At 33.7% G+C, this 19,525-nt stretch overlaps 1 protein-coding gene across 2 annotated transcripts; it reads left to right on the top strand.

Annotated features, from left to right (window-relative positions):
- The first annotated feature begins 3,277 nt into the window (after positions 1 to 3,277).
- On the top strand, positions 3,278 to 17,984 carry LOC117343512. Of its 2 annotated transcripts, none has more exons than XM_033905890.1 (4): positions 3,278 to 3,368; positions 7,083 to 7,219; positions 13,249 to 13,534; positions 15,301 to 17,984. In XM_033905890.1, exons 2-4 carry the CDS (start codon positions 7,106 to 7,108, stop codon positions 16,512 to 16,514), a joined length of 1,614 nt encoding a protein of 537 aa, XP_033761781.1. In that variant the 5' UTR covers positions 3,278 to 3,368; positions 7,083 to 7,105; the 3' UTR covers positions 16,515 to 17,984. The 2 variants fall into 2 exon arrangements, with proteins under 2 accessions (XP_033761781.1, XP_033761780.1); XM_033905889.1 differs by lacking the exon at positions 3,278 to 3,368 and adding an exon at positions 3,972 to 4,309.
- Positions 17,985 to 19,525: the final 1,541 nt, after the last annotated feature.

Genomic DNA, 19,525 nt, shown 5'->3' with positions numbered 1-19,525 from the left:
AACGTGTTAGTCTATAATGCTATCGGCATTATTTAATTTCCAAATATTTCGTAATATATATTAAATATATTATTATATTATAGTATAATGCGTAATGACAATATTATAATATAAGCGTATCAGTTCATTCGAGATGTTTACAAAAAATAACTGGAAAAGTCCTGCGGTATACTCCAACAAAGACCAATGAGGCGTCCATGATAAACTTGGTATGTATAGTTTTAAAATGACCAAACCCAAATAATTATTTCAGATACCGAGAAGTCTCGAGTTCAAAATACTTACAAAATATAAGGTTTTCCTCGAAAGGTACGTCCTAAAATGATCATAGAAAAACACAAGTGATGGTAAAACCTTTGAAATGAATTTAGGAATTAAAACTGCTTCACAAAGTCTTTTCGTCCTTTTAGGATTTCTTAGTGATGTTGCAGAAGGGAAGGACAGACGCGACAGATATTCCTTAATTGATTTAAATGATATTAACGTGTTTTCGGTCTCAGTAATTGATTGATTGATTGATTGATTGATACACTGTAACTAAACTGCGATTAATCAATTTGGATGTTGAGGCATAAAATAAATACTTTTTTTACATCATGTTCGGAACAATTAAAAACACTGAAAATGCTAAATTAGTATTATCTACGGAAGAGCATTAGGGCCATGAAGCAAAAAAAATACATTCATTTTTTCGTGTTAATAACTCGAAATTTCGACTTAGTAACTCGAAATTTCGAGATAATAACTCGAAATTTCGACTTAATAACTCGAAATTTCAACTTAATAACTCGAAATTTCGAGATAATAACTCGAAATTTCGACTTAATAACTCGAAATTTCGAGATAATAACTCGAAATTTCGAGATAATAATTTTAGTTATGGAGATTGGTAATGCACTAGATTTAGTGAAAAAACATGTTTCTCTTAATGTCACTACTGTAAATATCATGTTTTTGTCTGACAAATAGGACATGATATTAAGAGGAATGCACTGTATGTTTATGTATATATAGTTGAAAAATATAAATTCAACATGACAACTGTTGTGTTTTGTTAACGTTTTCAGGCCTAACGGCCATCTTCAGGCGATTCATTTATTCAACGTCTAGGTTACCACATTATGACGTGTATATGCAGGTACATGTGAGACCATCTTTCAACTTTTATGAAGTTTTAAGCAGAATTGTTAAATTCATTTAATCAAAGTCTTCGATAGCATCTGTACTTGTAATTCCGTGATTTGTCTAAGACTGAAAACATAGATGAAAGGCCCCTCCTTATAGTCATTATTACCTCCACTATCAATTTACTATAAGCCTTCTTAGTTCTTGGGCCCTTTTAAGTGGCCTCCCACATACATATATACACACAAGAATGGGAAATCAACTTCATCTTCTCTATCAGTTTAGGTCAGGATGATTCATAGCCAATTCGTCTTAATAACCAAAAGTAAAATTAGTTTGCTTTCTTGAGATCCCCCTTTAAGTGAACATGATAGATTGTGTTGAATATACTTATGATTAAATCTAGTGCATTACCAATCTCCATAACTAAAATTATTATCTCGAAATTTCGAGTTCTTAAGTCGAAATTTCGAGTTATTATCTCGAAATTTCGAGTTAGTAAGTCGAAATTTCGAGTTATTATTTCGAAATTTCGAGTTATTATTTCGAAATTTCGAGTTATTAAGTCGAAATTTCGAGTTATTATCTCGAAATTTCGAGTTATTAAGTCGAAATTTCGAGTTATTATCTCGAAATTTCGAGTTATTAAGTCGAAATTTCGAGTTTTCGAGTTATTAAGTCGAAATTTCGAGTTATTATTTCGAAATTTCGAGTTATTAAGTCGAAATTTCGAGTTATTATCTCGAAATTTCGAGTTATTAAGTCGAAATTTCGAGTTATTATCTCGAAATTTCGAGTTATTAAGTCGAAATTTCGAGTTTTCGAGTTATTAAGTCGAAATTTCGAGTTATTATCTCGAAATTTCGAGTTATTATCTCGAAATTTCGAGTTATTAAGTCGAAATTTCGAGTTATTATCTCGAAATTTCGAGTTATTAAGTCGAAATTTCGAGTTATTAACACGAAAAAATGAATTTTTTTTTTGCTTCATGGCCCTAATGCTCTTCCGTAATTATCATTATTTTTTCTTAATTTTAATATTTTCCTGATTAATTTGCATATATGTTAGAGAGCGGCGATTTACCTGATAATGGAACATTTGAAATGGCTTGCATACTGGGTAATGTCATCTTAATTACACAGCATAACACATTATAGGAATGTGGAATGTGTTTTGTAAATACAGGATGAAAAAATGTACAGTTTCATACTTATTCACAGCGAAAATAAAAATTCGAAAAATAATTGCACCGTTTCAGAATTCACATAATGATTGTAAGATCCTTGACAATGATCTCATTTCCAAAAAATATTAGTAGTAGGGGGTTTGTGTACTTCACTTAACATAATTCAACACTAACTGGCCGATTTTGATCTGATTCTGCTGGGAGTTTCCACACTATCTATTATAACCCCGATAAGAGAGGACAAATATCTATATGGTCTTTCCTAACACATCTTATACAGCTGGCCAAAATGAATGACTATCATATCATATTAGTCCGAGATACATAAAATCTTTATTTTTAATATATTCTATCTTCAAAAAATCTGAAGGATGAATAATATTTTTTGAATAATAAATTCAAACGTGATTTAGCTACATGTAACTTGATGATTATGTATTTTGTGTCTGTATGGGACATTAACGACGTGATATTTGGCCTCAGACACGAACAAGGTAGACAATCTACGAAACCAATTATTTTTTAAATCATGTTTTTATTTAATTAAAGCGACAGTTGCTATGAAAATTTCTGCTGGAAAAATTATTATCAGGCGTAATATTTGTTGCTTGCTACGAAGGTACATACTTCAGTTTTGATCTTAAAGATTATCATGAAATTTCCTGCAAATTATGTGTAAAATCATGATATATTTGTTGTGACTTATGACAAAGACAAATTAAGGTGAATTTCGTTATTTTGCATATTGTAGTAACGCATATCGTGTCTATTTACGAGGATGACTATATGTTTTTCTGTACGCCGTAAATATTATTTACACAATGATGAGAATATTTTATATTTTTAATTCACTCATGTTGTTTCATATCACATAACGGAATACTTAAACAGGTTTTAATAAGCAGGCTGAAACCCGATTTAAATTCGACGGGATACATTTGAATGAACATTATATAACTACAACGTGTAAGGGGAAAACACCGGCAGTTCTTCCTATATACCGAACTACTGCTCTCCAACACTCAGGCTATCAACAACAAAGGCGACAAAAGAAGATGTAAGTGACATCTATGTCGTGGTTTGCACAATTCTGAATGCCATGTGACATCGTGAATAACCACACGGCATGTCAGTAGTTATTCTGTAGTTGACTGATTATCCTGTTAAAACAAGAGGGGCACGACCTTCGAACCTGTTTGTTCTTGCTGATTTAGCAAAGTCAGGAGGACAATTCTTGGCAGTCTTCTTCCAGGTGGATTTGGTATTCTCCTTGCCTATGAGAGTTTAAATGAAGAGACACGTGATGTATTTTGAGTAAGAGCTCATGAGGATAGGGCCTTTGCTTCTCCTTGGCTCTATTTACTTGCTCTTCTTTTTAGGAGATTAAAGTGCGTGATTTTAGGGTGGCCAGACTACTTTTACAGACTTTATTTGAGGTTCTGATAAAATTTTCTCTCGGTTCGTTGGTTGTTGCCCAGAACGTAACAGCTCCTCCTTCCTCCTGTAGTCAGTAGACTTTTGCGTTTCCGCGTCCCACGTTGTTTTACCACGGGCAGGGTTTCCAACATTAGGGTTTGTATTTTGGTTCACCTTTATTTGGCCCTTGAGTTTCGGTCTATTCTGCTGTTCGCACTGGGATTCGGAGTTTCTTCGGCAAGACTAACTCGCATTATAAAGTTATGATAATGTTTTACTGAAATAAATGAAATGAAATTAAGGTTTTCCTTGTAAATCCAAATTTCATGATGTTATATTTACCATAACCTTAGTGAGTCCCATCCTTTTTCATTCCTCCCCTTGACTGATTTTACCCTGTGTGTTACTTCTTTGTTGTTATATTGAAGAGGAAGTACTCTGGGCATTTTTGCACTTCAAAGAATTAGTCGGGTCTCACAAGGAGTGTGTGTGGCTGTGTGAGTGTGTGTGTGTGACATTTCTATCTTGTATTTTATTATACAAATACATGGGTTACTGGTGGATTAATGCATAACGGTTATGGTGAGTATTGCATCATGAGAATTCGTTTAACAAGAAAAACCTCAAATGTATGCCAGTTTATCGGGGTTTAGAACTAGATGTATATTGTTGCTGTATTTTTTTTTTAAGAAATGTAATTTTGATATTAAAAATTTCTTCACGACATCATCTGACACCATCATTATATATACATGTATAATATTGCCTATTGCATCAATCACATTTTTTTTCTTTATAAATATCTCATTCCTACATAAACAGTTTCTATATAAGCACTTTCGTGATTTACATGTGGATACAACACATGGTCGAAGGAAATTGTCCATTATAGCTTCACTCGTGCATAACAGCGGTATGTATTATTGAAGAATGCACTGTACCATGTTATGTCTGAAATATTATGTAATGTGCAAAGAAAAGGTTGTGTCACATTTTTCCCCGTATCTTTTAAAGTCTGAAGATTTTAAGAGTGATGATAAAGCAGAAATATTTTCAAATATTTTGAGTTTGCATAAAGGAAAAAAATACTGAGTTAATAAATTTTCATTAATTGATATTTAGTTATGGGGAAAGACACGAGACATTTATAAAGTATATAAACATCTACAATATTGTACATGTGTGCAAATGAATAAGTATATGAGTACCAGGTACAGTATTTTAGTGTACCTAAGTTCTTTGTAAGTATTTTAGTGTATCTAAATATACTAGGTACAGTATATGAGTACTAGGTACAGTATTTGAGTGTATATAAATACTAGGTACAGTATTGGAGTACTAGGTACAGTATTTGAGTGTATATCAATACTAGGTACAGTATTGGAGTGTATATGAGTTCTAGGTACAATATATGTGTGTATATGAGTACTAGGTACGGTATTTGAGTGTATATGAGTTCTAGGTTCAGTATATGTGTGTATATGAGTACTAGGTACGGTATATGAGTACAAGGTACATTATTTGAGTGTATATAGTACTAGGTACATTATTTGAGGGTATATAAATACTAGGTACAGTATTGGAGTACTAGGTACAGTATATGTGTGTATATAAGCACTAGGTACGGTATTTGAGTGTATATAAGCACTAGGTACAATATGTGAGTATATTTGGGTATAAGGTACATTATTTGAGTGTATATGAGTACTTTGTTCAATATTTGAGTGTATATGAGTACTAGGTACGGTATATTAGTGTATATGAGTACTAAGTTAAGTATTGGAGTGTATATGAGTACTAGGTACAGTATTGGAGTGTATATGAGTACTACAAAAAAATAAATGTAGGTACAGTATTTGAGTGTATATCAGTAAGAATTGGAGTGTATATCAGTAATATGTACAGTATTTGAGTGTATATGAGTACTAGGTACGGTATTTGAGTGTATATGAAAACTAGGTACATTATTGGAGGTAATATGAGTACTATGTACGGTATCTGAGTACTAGGTGCAATATTTGAATATATATCAGTACTAGGTACAGTATTCGAGTACTAGGTATAGTATTTGAGTGTATCTGAGCACTATATACAATATTTGAGTGTATATTAGTACTAGTTACGGTATGATAGTGTATATGAGTACTAGTTACGGTATTTGAGTACTAGGTACAGTATTGGAGTGTATATCAGTACTATGTATAGTATTGGAGTACTAGGTACAGTATTGGAGTGTATATGAGTACTAGGTACAGTATTTGAGTGTATATCAGTACTAAGTAAAGTATTTGAGTGTAGTTGAGTACTAAGTACAGTATTGGAGTACAAGGTATAGTATTTGAGTATATATGAGCACTATGTACAATATTTGAGTGTATAGTAGTACTAGGTACGGTATTTGAATGTATAAGAGCAATATGTACGATATTTAAGTGTATATGAGTACTAGGTACGGTATTTGAGTACTAGGTATATTATTGGAGTGTATATGAGTTCTAAGTACAAAATTGGAGTGTGTATCAGCACTTGGTACAGTATCTGAGTGTATATGAGTACTAAGTACAGTATATGAGTACAGTATTTGAGTACATATCATTATAATGTACAACATTTGAGTGTATATGAGTACTAGGTACGGTATTTGAGTGTAAATGAGTACTAGGTACAGTATTTGAGTGTATTTGAGTATAAGGTACATTATTTGAGTGTATATGAGAACTATGTACAATATTTGAGTGTATATGAGTACTAGGTACGGTACATTAGTGTATATGAGTACTTGGTACAGTATTGGAGTGTATATGAGTACTAGGTACAGTATTTGAGTGTATATGAGAACTAGGTACAGTATTGGAGGGTATATGAGTACTATGTACGGTATCTGAGTACTAGGTGCAATATTTGAGTATATATCAGTACTAGGTACAAGATTTGAGTGTATATGAGTACTAGGTACAGTATTTGAGTACTAGGTGCAATATTGGAATACCAGGTTTAACGTATGAGTACTAGGTACAGTATTTAAGTACTAGGTACAGTATTTGAGTACTGGGTACAATATGCACTAGACATATACATGTATATATGTGTACCAGTACTGCACATACATTTGCATTAGACATTGTATGCATTTGAATATATGGGTGTGTTATGTTTGAATATTAGACGTGTGTGGGTATATCACGCACGAGTATGTTCACGTGTGTGGCGTATGATCTAAGAGAGGTCGAGGGTTATCTAGCCTGGCCTTTTGTTAGGCAGTGTCGATATACAGGACAAATCCAGCGTGCTGGTACCGAGCTACTTATATAACGGTGTATATATACATACAAATGTATTGGCGTCCTTTATACAGAGAAACAGCTGATCAACAGCAATATGGGTGAGACAGACAGTCGATGTAGCCACATGTACAGGAGAATCATGCAGCATCAATGGTACCGGCAAAATGTCCTCAAATCAATGGCTGTCTACGGTATTTTTGCTGTGATTGTAAGTATTGTGTGTGCCAATTCAACCATTATATATCAGCGCATTAGAAGGTCAGATTCACGTTGTATAACTAATGGCCGGAAGTTGTCGGTTAAAGCTAACATAAACTTAGCAGGTGCTAATTCGAAAATTAACAGTTAAATGTCTTAAAGATTTGTAATATGTAAAATAAATTGCAAACAATGAAGCAGGCTGAAACCTGTAATATGACAATGCAAACGGTCTAGTCTGTCTCGGTAGACAGTAACGTGCATAGGCACAATACACGCGTGTGTTCACCCTGTACTGTTTTTGTTGTACATGTATGTGTATGTGTTGTTCCAGCATTATTATTATAGGGAAGTAAACTCCAATGGTTAAGATACGGAACGTGACCACCACTTTTGTCCCATGCTCTTACATTTAAAAGTGGCCTTTTCCTTACTAGTCTGTTGCATAATAAATATTCCTTACTAGTCTGTTGCATAATAAATATAAACATTTGTATATGTTTACTGCAATATCTTACTTGTTATTCATTTGCTGTCCTTATTTTTATTGATGTTTAGACTTTTTGGATAATTTGTTGGATTTTAAGATTTGAATGATGATAGGTACTCATAATGTATTCATTGAAATGGGTTCTTCACGGTGGGAGTACTACGTTACTAAGAGAATAACAATATGGCGGTTAGTCTATCTTACTTTAAAAAACTGCGACTTCCCATTTATCGATATGGTCAAAAGTACTTTTGATGTATCCAAGATTCTTTGACTGGCAAAGGATTACACTCGCCAAAAATATCGGCTTGCGCGGCGCTCGCATTACCACTACCATTCTCCTTTACTAGTAACTTTGACGGTGTTTTTCGACAGGACAATCACATAAATTGTAGCAATAATCCACACAAAAATACCATCAATAACATTTATCGTTTTTCAACCAAAATTGTTGAAGTATTAGTAAATAAAGGAATCGTGTTTAAATGAACGTTTTTGACATTATTCCATCTCCATATTCCGTCCAAGCTTAAATTGTCGGATGAATAAAAAGGACGAACGAAAACACAATCAAAGTTACGAATATACGAGAATGGTCTTTGAGTGCTTGAAACAACGACATATTCTGAGATTAATCCGTTTCCAAGACAAACAATTTTGGATACATCAAATGTATTTTCGACCATATCGATAAATGGAAAGTCGCGGAATAAAAGTAAAAAGTAAGAGAACTTACCGAGAAGCGAGAGACCCATCCGCCATCTTCTTTTTACCACTGTGTATCTCGTCATTGATGTTAACATTGTCAGACCTCATCACTATTAACATCGAATTGTCCAAAGAAATTAACTGAAGAGTTTAAGGCTAGTACATGAAAATATTCTAACAATGTTTGAAGATAACACGGCGAAAAAAAATAGCCAGGGGCCTTTAGCTAGCTGAAGTAACCTTAAATAAGAGTCACCCTTAAATAAAAAATTAAATTAAACTGAAAGCCGATGGTTAATATCGGGGGTAAAGTAATATTAACAGTCTAGATTGACATTGGCCACTGACTTGAAAATGCTTGAAATGCAGTTCTTTATTATCTAGGTCATGTCCAGGAAAGGTAACTGTATGAGAGATAAAGAAGGCACAAGAAAGGTTAAAGAACATGGTAAAATAAAGTTGGCCTTCATATGACAGATAATTCCGCCAGGGATCATGACGGTCATTATAAAACTTCCAATTGCACTTATGTAGGAGATCTATGTTGTGTGTGGATAAGACAGATGGAATCTGTCGACATTTGTTCATTCAAGGAAAAAAAAAATTCTTTTAACGGAAATATCCAATTAAAATTGTGAGAAGATTCCTGGACGTTTTTCCAAGCGACAAAAGGATTATTTGGCTGGAATGTCAGATCAAGCTAACAAATTGGGAAATTGGATGGACATCTTTTTAAACAAAGTTTTTCATTGCATCGAGTACAGTAACCGAAATTGAAATTTTCAAACTGTCTTTTATCACATATACTCATTGTAAGGCTTAAGAAAAATATATTGTTTGAACCTTCTTTACTGTATCTCATCACCTTAGATTGCAAAATTTGAAGAATGTTTGTCCACAGATCACGAGGCACACTAAAGACCATACATAGTGTCATCACACTGCAATACCACACCTGTATACGGTACATTGGCACCCTATCCGGTCACATTACATTTACAGCAGCATGCTAACGTGTCCTTAAATGCCTTCCTAGCATTAAATAGCAAATGTGTAGACTTAAAAAGTTTGTGCCGGTCTTTGTACAGATCCCAATAAATACTGGGGCCAAACTTGAGGCATTACAGATTGAAGAAGTTAGAAAGTAGTTTGAAAATGAACACTGTCGATCCAGATGTTGCAGTTGGAGCAGCAGATTCTTTTTGTTTGCATTCGTTCCCCAATCCAGAGGACACAAAACAAAGAAAACAAAAGACATGATTTTGCATGATTGTATAGGAAAACATGAGGTATACTTTCACATTGATATGAAGAAGAAGAAGAACCACGATACACTAAATTTTTAACGTTATGTTTTAGAACAATATATAATGATTATGGTATAGAAGTAGTTGAGGACGGACATTTAAAAAAATGTCGGTGATTTTCTGCAGGATTTTAATAGCTTAAATTATTATATGATGGATTCAGGGGCATCTTAAAGGGTTTTAGACACAAAAAGGTTAAAGTTGTCTATAGGTTGGTTTTCTGAAAAGCCAGTCAAATTACTCTCACACTCCTGGCGTTGTGTATATACACGCTGAGATATAGGGCATGGTATGGGTCCATCTGGACAACTGACCTATATGCAAAATTTCATTCTGATAACGAGGTCGGTCAGCCTCCTACGTCACAGGTTCACTGCTGCCGAGATGATAGTATAACTAACGTTATAAACACCCAAATGTGTGTCGCATTAAATCACTATTTACACACTATCTACCAAAGGTTTTTCATTAAACAACTGTATTCAATTCAACTTTATTCCATAATTAAGTTTTACAACTTATTGAATAAAATAGAATATAACATTAATGGACAAAGGCGTCCACTCTTACATGATTTATAATTCAATAAGCTAATTTGTCAGATTTGTTACAGGGAAACAGAGAAATAATCATTAAAAATGAATATATTCTAATTAAAATCTTATAAAAAAAATCTTTCCTTTAGTTTATTTGCTAGTGATAAATATTTTCCTAAATTGTTAAGTTCTTTTATATTTTCTACTTTGAGTAACTGAATACGTTTAAACATACTAGAGTATTTAAAATGATACGTTTTAATCAAATCAATACGAATGTCTGCGTAACATTTTCACCACATCAAATACCTTTCCTTCATAACCTTCATAAAACATTCTTTAAGGAAATTGTCAAAAAGGACGTTGTTTGAATACATTACTGTAAAATTGATCAAAACAGTGACTGATTTCTTCAAACATTTACCCAAGACTGACAGTTCAAAGTTCCTGATTTAAATAAAGAATCCAAGGATCTTTAGCTTCCAACATGTCATCATAACATGCTTTGGATAAAAAATTATCTGGACGCTTTAATTTCAACCAATATGTAAAAAATTCTTGATTTAATATGTACAAAGGAAATCCTCAAAGTTCAATGTACAAAAAACCTGTGTATCGTCTTAGATAAAAAAAATCAGTTCTGTGATTACGTACTATCTAATTAAATTGTATCAGGATGAGACAACTGTATTTCAAACTACTGCATTTTTATCAACTCTTTATCTTGCAAAATTAAGAAATGGATATTTTTATGCCAAAAATAAAATAGTTATTAAGGCTAGGAAAATTAATCACCGTAAAAAAGACTGCACAAGTGAGATCATTTTGTCACCTCACTGCATAGTAGACCAGAGATGTATATATCACATATGTGATATTTACATCTCTGAGTAGACCTATATAGTGTATATTCCATTGTTTGAGTTTTTAAAATAAAAAAAAAATTAAAAAGATGACATGTGATATTAGTAAATCACCAAGGTTATGATATTGTCCGCTGGTCTACTTTTTTGATTATACAATTACAGACATGAGGTGTGGAAAGAAAATCTAAACATGTAAGATGATAAAATCAGGACATTCACTGTCATTGCTTTCAATGTTTACAAAATAATATGGGGCTCTTTGAAGTTTCCCTCTATAAATGCATATGACAATGCAGATTCTAGCCTAGTGATACTGGTGAGGTGAACCAGATGACGCGTCGGACCACGTGACCACCTAGCTCATTAAATTTTTTCAGCCAGCAGCAATATCCCCCTACTGGCCTAAATAGATAAACAGCTTTGTAAGGCGAGGTGAAACCTGTGTCAGCCAACATTTATGGGGTCGGGCTAACAGAAAATGGAAAAATACCCTATGTGCCAAAAACCCTTTAACAGCAAATCCAGTTAAAACAGTGATATTGTACATGCGTATAAATTCATACTATGGTGCAATTTAACAGAAGTAACATGATGAACGTTTAGTATGTATCATGGCAAACCGTGGGACTTGCTGTTGACATGTAATATGTTAAGCTGTTTATAAATTTCAACAAAACATACGAAAAATGCATGTTTCAGGGGACATAATTAGCTCATTGTATCGCATATATTACATAAACTTGCCATGTCGTTTTGCTCACAAGTGTCTCAAGCACAAAAGAGGAGCATTGGTTTGACCAGATTTGACGTTATTACATGTATAAACACTGGTTTTTTTTACATTGAAATGCAAATGGTGGCGGTGAATGATATCACACAAATATGACATATAAGGAGGTATTTCAAATACCAGAAATTATCTTATTATACACTTTAAAGAATTCTAGAAAAGGCCACAGACTCCCCAGTTTAACAATTTGACTTTAAAAGGTCCTTCTTACTATGATCAGATGTCTTAAAAGTATGATATAGGAGTATTTTTATTGATTAAAATGCCTTCTTTTAAGCCATATTTGTGTAATATTATTCACAATCGCCATTTGCATTTCAAGGTCAAAAGAAAATAAGCGTTTATACGTACATAAAGCAAAATCCGGTCAAACAAATGTTCCTACCCTGTGATATTGATACTTGTGAGCATAACAGCTTGGTTATTTTTCAAGTTTGGTCATTTGCGTGACTTAGAATTATTCCATGCTACATCTTTCCACGAAGTTACTCTATAGAAGAAACTAATAGCATCTACAGTTAATTATTGGTAATTGTAAGAAGCCACATGTCCTAACAAACACTTTGGTATATTACATGACTATTTTTGTGAAAATGTTTAGAGATTTATTCGTGTTTGAAATTCAATATTATTCCGCAATATAGATGACTCTTAAGCTGATTAATTATTTAAATTGATTGTAGACAAGAACACCCTCTTATGAATATAACCTTTGAATACGAATTTGGTAGGAGACAGCTGTCAGTATTATTCAACTTGGAGAGAATAAATTGTTTGGCGTTCAGCTAACCGTTACATATTACTACAATTAAGAGTCGTAGAGTGTTACTTACAATTAACTACCATTTAGTTTTAAAAAAGTATTCATTAAGGATACTACATGTCAATACACGAAACAGCTGTTACAACCTTTCATCAGTTTATGGACGCAATATAAATTTCGTGCTAATGAACAGAATGATAACAAGAAATATCTTTAAAAAAGATAAACGGCATAGTTTAAATGATGGTGGTTATAATGTAAAACTGCTGGGGAAATAAATAAACCTTTCAGCACGATAATAAAATTATATCCGCTTGAATCATTTTTGGTGACAAGACTGCATTTGAATCAGGAATATAATTTTTATTAATGTGTCTCTTGACAAGACACACCCACTTATTCAGTTTGCATTCAAGCTTAACTTTGTTTCGTTTTTAACTGCACATATGCATTTTGCATGTACCGCTACATTGACCAACCATTTACCTCATCTTGACCAGTAACGCCACCTGTCGCGTCATATCCGGGGCCAAAAGAATATTAAACGGCTATGCCGAAAAATCGTTTTTCTTTTTCCAGGGAGGTATCAAAGGTCAGATAGGCCCAGCATTCCTCGACCTTCAGAGTATATCAGGAGTTGGTTTGGACGAAGGGTCATGGATTGTTACAAGTCTATACATAGGCTACACACTTGGAGCACTGGCCAACGGCTTTCTTTATCATCGATGTAATAGTGACCTCCTGTTCGCGGTCAGTGCACTGTGTTTGGCGGCCATTGTAGTCGCTATCCCGTGGTGTACTGTGTACAGCCTTATGGTCGCCTGCCATGCCAGTATGGGCCTAGTTGTTGGACTTATAGATGCAGGTATATAGTGTTTATGTATATTAGGTAGCACATGTTTTTCATTTTTATGATCTTGTTGATACAGGTATTATAAAGTTTCATTTAAAACTAATTTACATGAATCTCACAGCTGCCAAGCGCATGACGTTGATGATACAGTTATTGAAAAGCTTTTTTTCATTTAAAACGAATTTATTTAAGACAATTCGCTGCCGAGCTGGTTGTTAGAAGGTATCTTGCAAAGGCAAGGCGTTTTAGTTACTCTTAAAATATCATCTGAAGTCTGTGCTTTCATTTTCATTTTAACATCTGTTTTAAAATGCTCGCACTTTATCATTGTATATATACCGTTGTGTAATAACAATAATGTCTAGTTTCAACTCCTCGGTACACATATGGGATATCACATCATACAACTTTAACATTGCAGTTTAAAAATGCATTATTTTTGTTTTTTTTACGTACAGATGTATAATAAACAATTTTAATTCACACTACGGCTGTGTGATATCATGAATTTGTTATTGCAGTCTATAGTATTTCATGTTACAGTTTTTTTTAATTATCTATGTCACCTATTGCGATCGCCTTTTATCCGGCGTCGTGCGTCATGCGTCGTCCATCGTCTGTCGTAAACAATTTACATTTTCAACTTCTTCTCAATTACCAGCATGCCCAGAGACCTGATATTTGGTGTGTAGCATGCTAGGATGAAGGGCTACCAAGTTGGTTCAAGTGGATGACCTTGACATTCATTAAAGGTCTCAGGGGTCAAATATGCTTAAATGTTTTAATGACTTCTTCTTGAAAACCAAAAGGCCCAGAGACCCAATATTAGGTCTGTAGCATGCTAGGATGAAGATATACCAAGTTTTGATCAAATGGATGACCTTGACCTTCATTCAAGGTCGCTGGGGTCAAGCATGCTAAAATATATCAAAACTCAGGTGACTATTAAGGCCCATGGACTTCTTGTTTTATTATATATTTGTATTTTACTTTTATATTTTGGCTCACTCAATGTTTGACGCATGTCTGAACCCATGACTGTACCCCATATCTATGTTTCACGTAACTGTTTTATGATACCATAAACACTTACATGTTTGGCTCACGTCGGAATTTAAACGTTCCTGTTACAATATATACGGTATGCAGTTGAGTTTCATTATACAGTGGTAGAATATGCATTTGTTTTTCATGCTTTTGTTGTGCACCAATACATATTTATCACATAACTGACCCGTTCTGCCATGTCATACGGCCATGTCATAAATATCGTGTAATAGCACTATTGTGACGTCATGATAAATATGTGTGGATAGACGGAAACGTCTCATCCGAGCCGGTCTTATATAGAAAGTTGTTTCTTTATATTATCTTATATATATAATAGTTATTTGATGGATAGAATCTTACAATCGTGGCTATGTCCTATGAAATGTATTAATCGCCTAAAGGCTCGTGGCATATCAAATTATTGAACTCAATAATATTATTGAAATTTTATATGACAGAGCCACGAGTTTAAGATCATTTATTTATATTCCGCGTTAGGGATTTATAATGAAGTTTAGTCGATCATGAATGAGTGACATGGAAAATATATTTGTGTATAGATATAATTTTCTATGTGCTCCTTTGCCCATCAATATTGGATATCTATCACGGCCTAATTTGAGTTCCTCTGCAGCCTCCCAGGTATCTTATTTTAGGCCGGTCGAAAACTAGAAGGAGAAATTAACTATTATGATATTTGATGACTGAATTCTTCTATTTGTTTGTAGCTGGCAATGCAGAAATTATTCGCCTGTGGAAAACGAAAAGTAAAACTGTCCTGGTGGGTCTTCATGTAATATTTAACGTCGGCGGGGTAATTTCGCCATTAATCATTGCTCCGTTTCTCATGAGGAAAGCTGGGGTGACGGAGGAAAGGGCAATCGACATGCCAGATCTAACACCCATATCAGCAAGTGAAAGAGTGAACATATCTTTACAACTTTCAACCAACTATATTGAACAGAATTCAACCGACGATATAACACAGATTCACGGACATCAGGTTTCCAGGATACATGTGGCTTATCTTATCTCCTCCACATTCTGTGTTATTCACGCTCTGTGGTTTGTTTGTTTATACTTCGCTGAAAAGAAAAATAGAGGTGAACGTTTACAAATGAATAACAAATTTTCGAAAAGACCACAAAATTCAAATGAAGAGGAGCAGGAACATTTAAATAAACAAGTACTTTCAAAAGAGCAGAAACCTATAGAGTGTATAAATGAGCAGCAACTGGACCATTCATATGAACAACGCTTTTCAAATGAAGTGGACGATTCTGAATTGACAGGTGAAAATCAATCTCAGAATACCAGCGGCAAGTGTAATCGACATATTCCAAGGCACCTGCAGATTCTTGGACTCGTTGTTATGGTAACAATGGGCAGTATAAGTAATGCCATCGATTTTTCTTTTTCCACTTACTTATCTTCGTTCTGTGTGGAGTACCTCCACTGGAGTAAGGCCAGCGGTTCTATGATTACATCATTACTCTTTATTATGGTAGTTATGGGAGGAACGTTGAGTATGTTTTTAACAAAATGTGTTAACAGCATTGTCTATATAGGTATACAGATCATTCTTATACTAGTTTCTCTGTTACTTCTTATAACGAGCATCACTCTTCGTTTCAGCATAGGAGTTTGGCTATCAGCTCCTTTGTTTGGATTTGCCAAGTCGGCAATTTTTCCTTTAGTCATATCATGGACTAATAAGTCATTCATTCGTGTATCTGGTCGTGTTTCATCCGTGTTCTTTGTTGGAGCCATGGGAGGATGTTCTATAAATCTATATCTCCTGGCAGCCGTTATGGAAAGTATGGGTAAAATCTGGTTATGTTATATCCTTACTCTGGAAAGTGGTCTGTTAATTATGTTCTTCATAACCGCTGTATTACTCTCACTGTATGTCAAACGTAGGAACCGAAAACATTTAGGATGAAAAACAAGTTGAGCAGAAATAAGATATAAAGGGAATTCATGTATTATGATATACATATCATTTAAGGCAGGTCATTATTGAATGTTAAATTTGAAGCATGTTCATCGCAAAATCAAAGCATGTTTATCGCCAAATCAATGACATCAATCGTTATTTACATTTCATTTCCATAAATTCTGATAAAATTCACTTTTGCAGCAAGTAGTACGTCTCATTTATTTTCATGCATTTCCTACCCGTTATTGACCCTGCAAGTCATTCCCGAAATTTATTATTCAAAGTGTACGATTTGTCCATCTAAAATACCGTTAGCGGTATCTGGATAACTCAATAGTTATTGAGGAGTAAGAACTCCTAAAATAGTCAGGCTAATAACGATGATAAGCTTTACTCCAATCAAGAACTTATGTGGCACATGTGTGTATACTTACGATTTTTTTTAGTCTTTAAATTTATACTTTGATTTGACAAGCTTCGTGTTTGCCAGCCAAACTCTTACACTTGGTTTGCGATACCCTTGTCCACGGAAAAGGTCCATGTAAGATTTCATCAAGACAATCACTCTAATCATGGAGCTTCATGGTAAAACGTCTATATATGCTGGTTACGTATTGTTATTAAAGCTTCACAAATTGCCGAAGAATATGTAGTATTCTTGATTGGAAGTGTCCTAGGAGATGTCAGATCGACATGGTCAATGAATGTTTTGTTTCTAAAGATAACACTTCATTGATATATGTTGATGTGAAATTGAAGGACTTTACAAGATCTGTTGTACCTGTTCTAATAAGAATTATCCTTGTAAGAAACAAATTTCTAGTCGGTCAAGAGAGAAACAGAGTTTTATTCTTATGGGAATGCCAACTGTTTGCTGGCAGATCTTGCCACCAAACTTCAAAGATGTTATCAACCAGAAATTCAGTCATTCTGACAAAATCTTACTAGGGATAATCATCTTGGCCTTATATATGTCGTGTGATTTTCGAAATACGCTCCAGTATTGCTCATAACGATGTGTGTACTTGTATCGCCATAGGAACAGTAGACTAACCAGACTTTTATACCGTTTTATAGACTTGTAATACCAGGGTTTTAGTTTAAAGGGGGTATTGTCACTAAACTAATGTGACAAATAAATAATGAATATTTTATACTGGCTGTGTCATTTCCTTAATATCATAGATTATTTGAGTATGTAATTTAGCACCTCGACCCTCTTACTAACCATTGTGTATTATTCCATTGAATACAGCCTACACATATGATATTATATACATTATGTAACAGCAGTGCTATGATTCAGTTAAATGACACGTGCTCCCCGTGTTGTTTATTTCAATCAATTTGCAAACACATTTACACGTAGCCATAATATAGGCCCCATAATTCGTTTGAATTGTCTGGTATTGACGTACTTATCCCATTTGGAATGATGAGCTTGTGATAATAAAAAACACGCATTTTGTTGGCTTTTATTATATATTGATTTCCTTCGAGGTTTTAGAGGATTACGAGACGAAGGCTAATGAGTCTGTAAACAATTGTGTTATCCGCTGAGTCGTTGACACCATTTTACATGAGATTGGAAAGCAAGCTTAGATGTCGTGATAATTTAATCTTGCTTACAACCAGCCTTTCCATTTGCCTAAACAAATTATACAAAAAGTATATATATATATATATATATAAGATACCCACTATATTTGTGTAACTGTTCAATGTTCTATGTCTATATGTGATCGTATGCAATTTACCTGTGTCTTGATAAAGGGGCAGACTGCCTCGAAAATTCGACAATTTACTTGTCTGTACTGTCGTTATTACTACTTGACAATTATATATAAGATATATATATACAAAGTGAACACGCGGCCTAATTATTTCCAAGAGAAAGGAGTCCATCAATAAAATTATATTGTCACACGGATTGTGTACTGTAGATTAAATTATAAGGATTAGTAATTTAATATTTTTTACCAATAACACAAAAAGCCGAAGGGTACTCTCGTCATAAACCGCTATATTTCACTCCATTTTTGTGTTACATCTTTAACAAGATAAATCACGATTTTCCGGCATAACCGTATAATTTTCTTTTGTTCACGGATATGACGCGACAGGTGGCGTTACTGGTCAAGATGAAGTATGTGATTGGTCAATGTAGCGGTAAATATAAATTGCAGACATGCAGTTAAAGACGAAACAAAATTTAAGATTTAATGAAAGCTGAATAAGTGGATGTATCTTCAAATGCAGTCTTACTATCACCAAAAATGATTCAAACTGATATAATTTTGTTATCCGTGATGAAACTGTGCATTTATTAATTAGTTCGTTAATTTATTTCACCAGCAGTTTTACATTATAACCACCAGCATTAAAACTATGCCGTTTATCTTTTTTTAAAGATATTTCTTGTTTTAATGTTTTTTATTCGAGTAGTCTCCCTTCCAAAGGATCACTGATGTTCCACTGACGGATATAATCTTCAATAAAGAAGGCATCATAGCTTCGTCAAGATACCACTAAGATATGAAAGATGTTATTAACCGCCCTATGGTTTGTTCTGATACCCATTAGGACATCATAAATCGCCATAGTAACATATAAATACGAAATGCTCGAACAACATAGCAAAGCATGCAACAAACAACAACAACAACAACAATGTTCAATATCCGTAACTATATCAATAACTAAGATTGTTATTTAAGCCTCTTTTTCTGCTTTTACCTAAAATCATACATATATTTCACTGAATAGAATCCTTTAACATAATACTTGTACTTATCTAATGTAATGTTCAATATCCGTAACTATATCAATAACTAAGATTGTTATTTAAGCCTCTTTTTTCTTCTTTTACCTAAAATTATACATATATTTCACTGAATAGAATCCTTTAACATAATACTTGTACTTATCTAATCGGAATTGATATTTATGACTATAAATCAAAGGTATGTTTATGTTAAGATTAGATATCCTATCACGTGTTTTCTTTAAAACGC

The sequence above is a fragment of the Pecten maximus genome, chromosome 15 (assembly GCF_902652985.1).
Source record: "Pecten maximus chromosome 15, xPecMax1.1, whole genome shotgun sequence".
NCBI classification, from domain to species: Eukaryota; Metazoa; Mollusca; class Bivalvia; order Pectinida; family Pectinidae; genus Pecten; species Pecten maximus.
The sequence above is the reverse complement of the archived record's forward strand: the minus strand, read 5'-3'. Positions and strand labels throughout refer to the sequence as shown.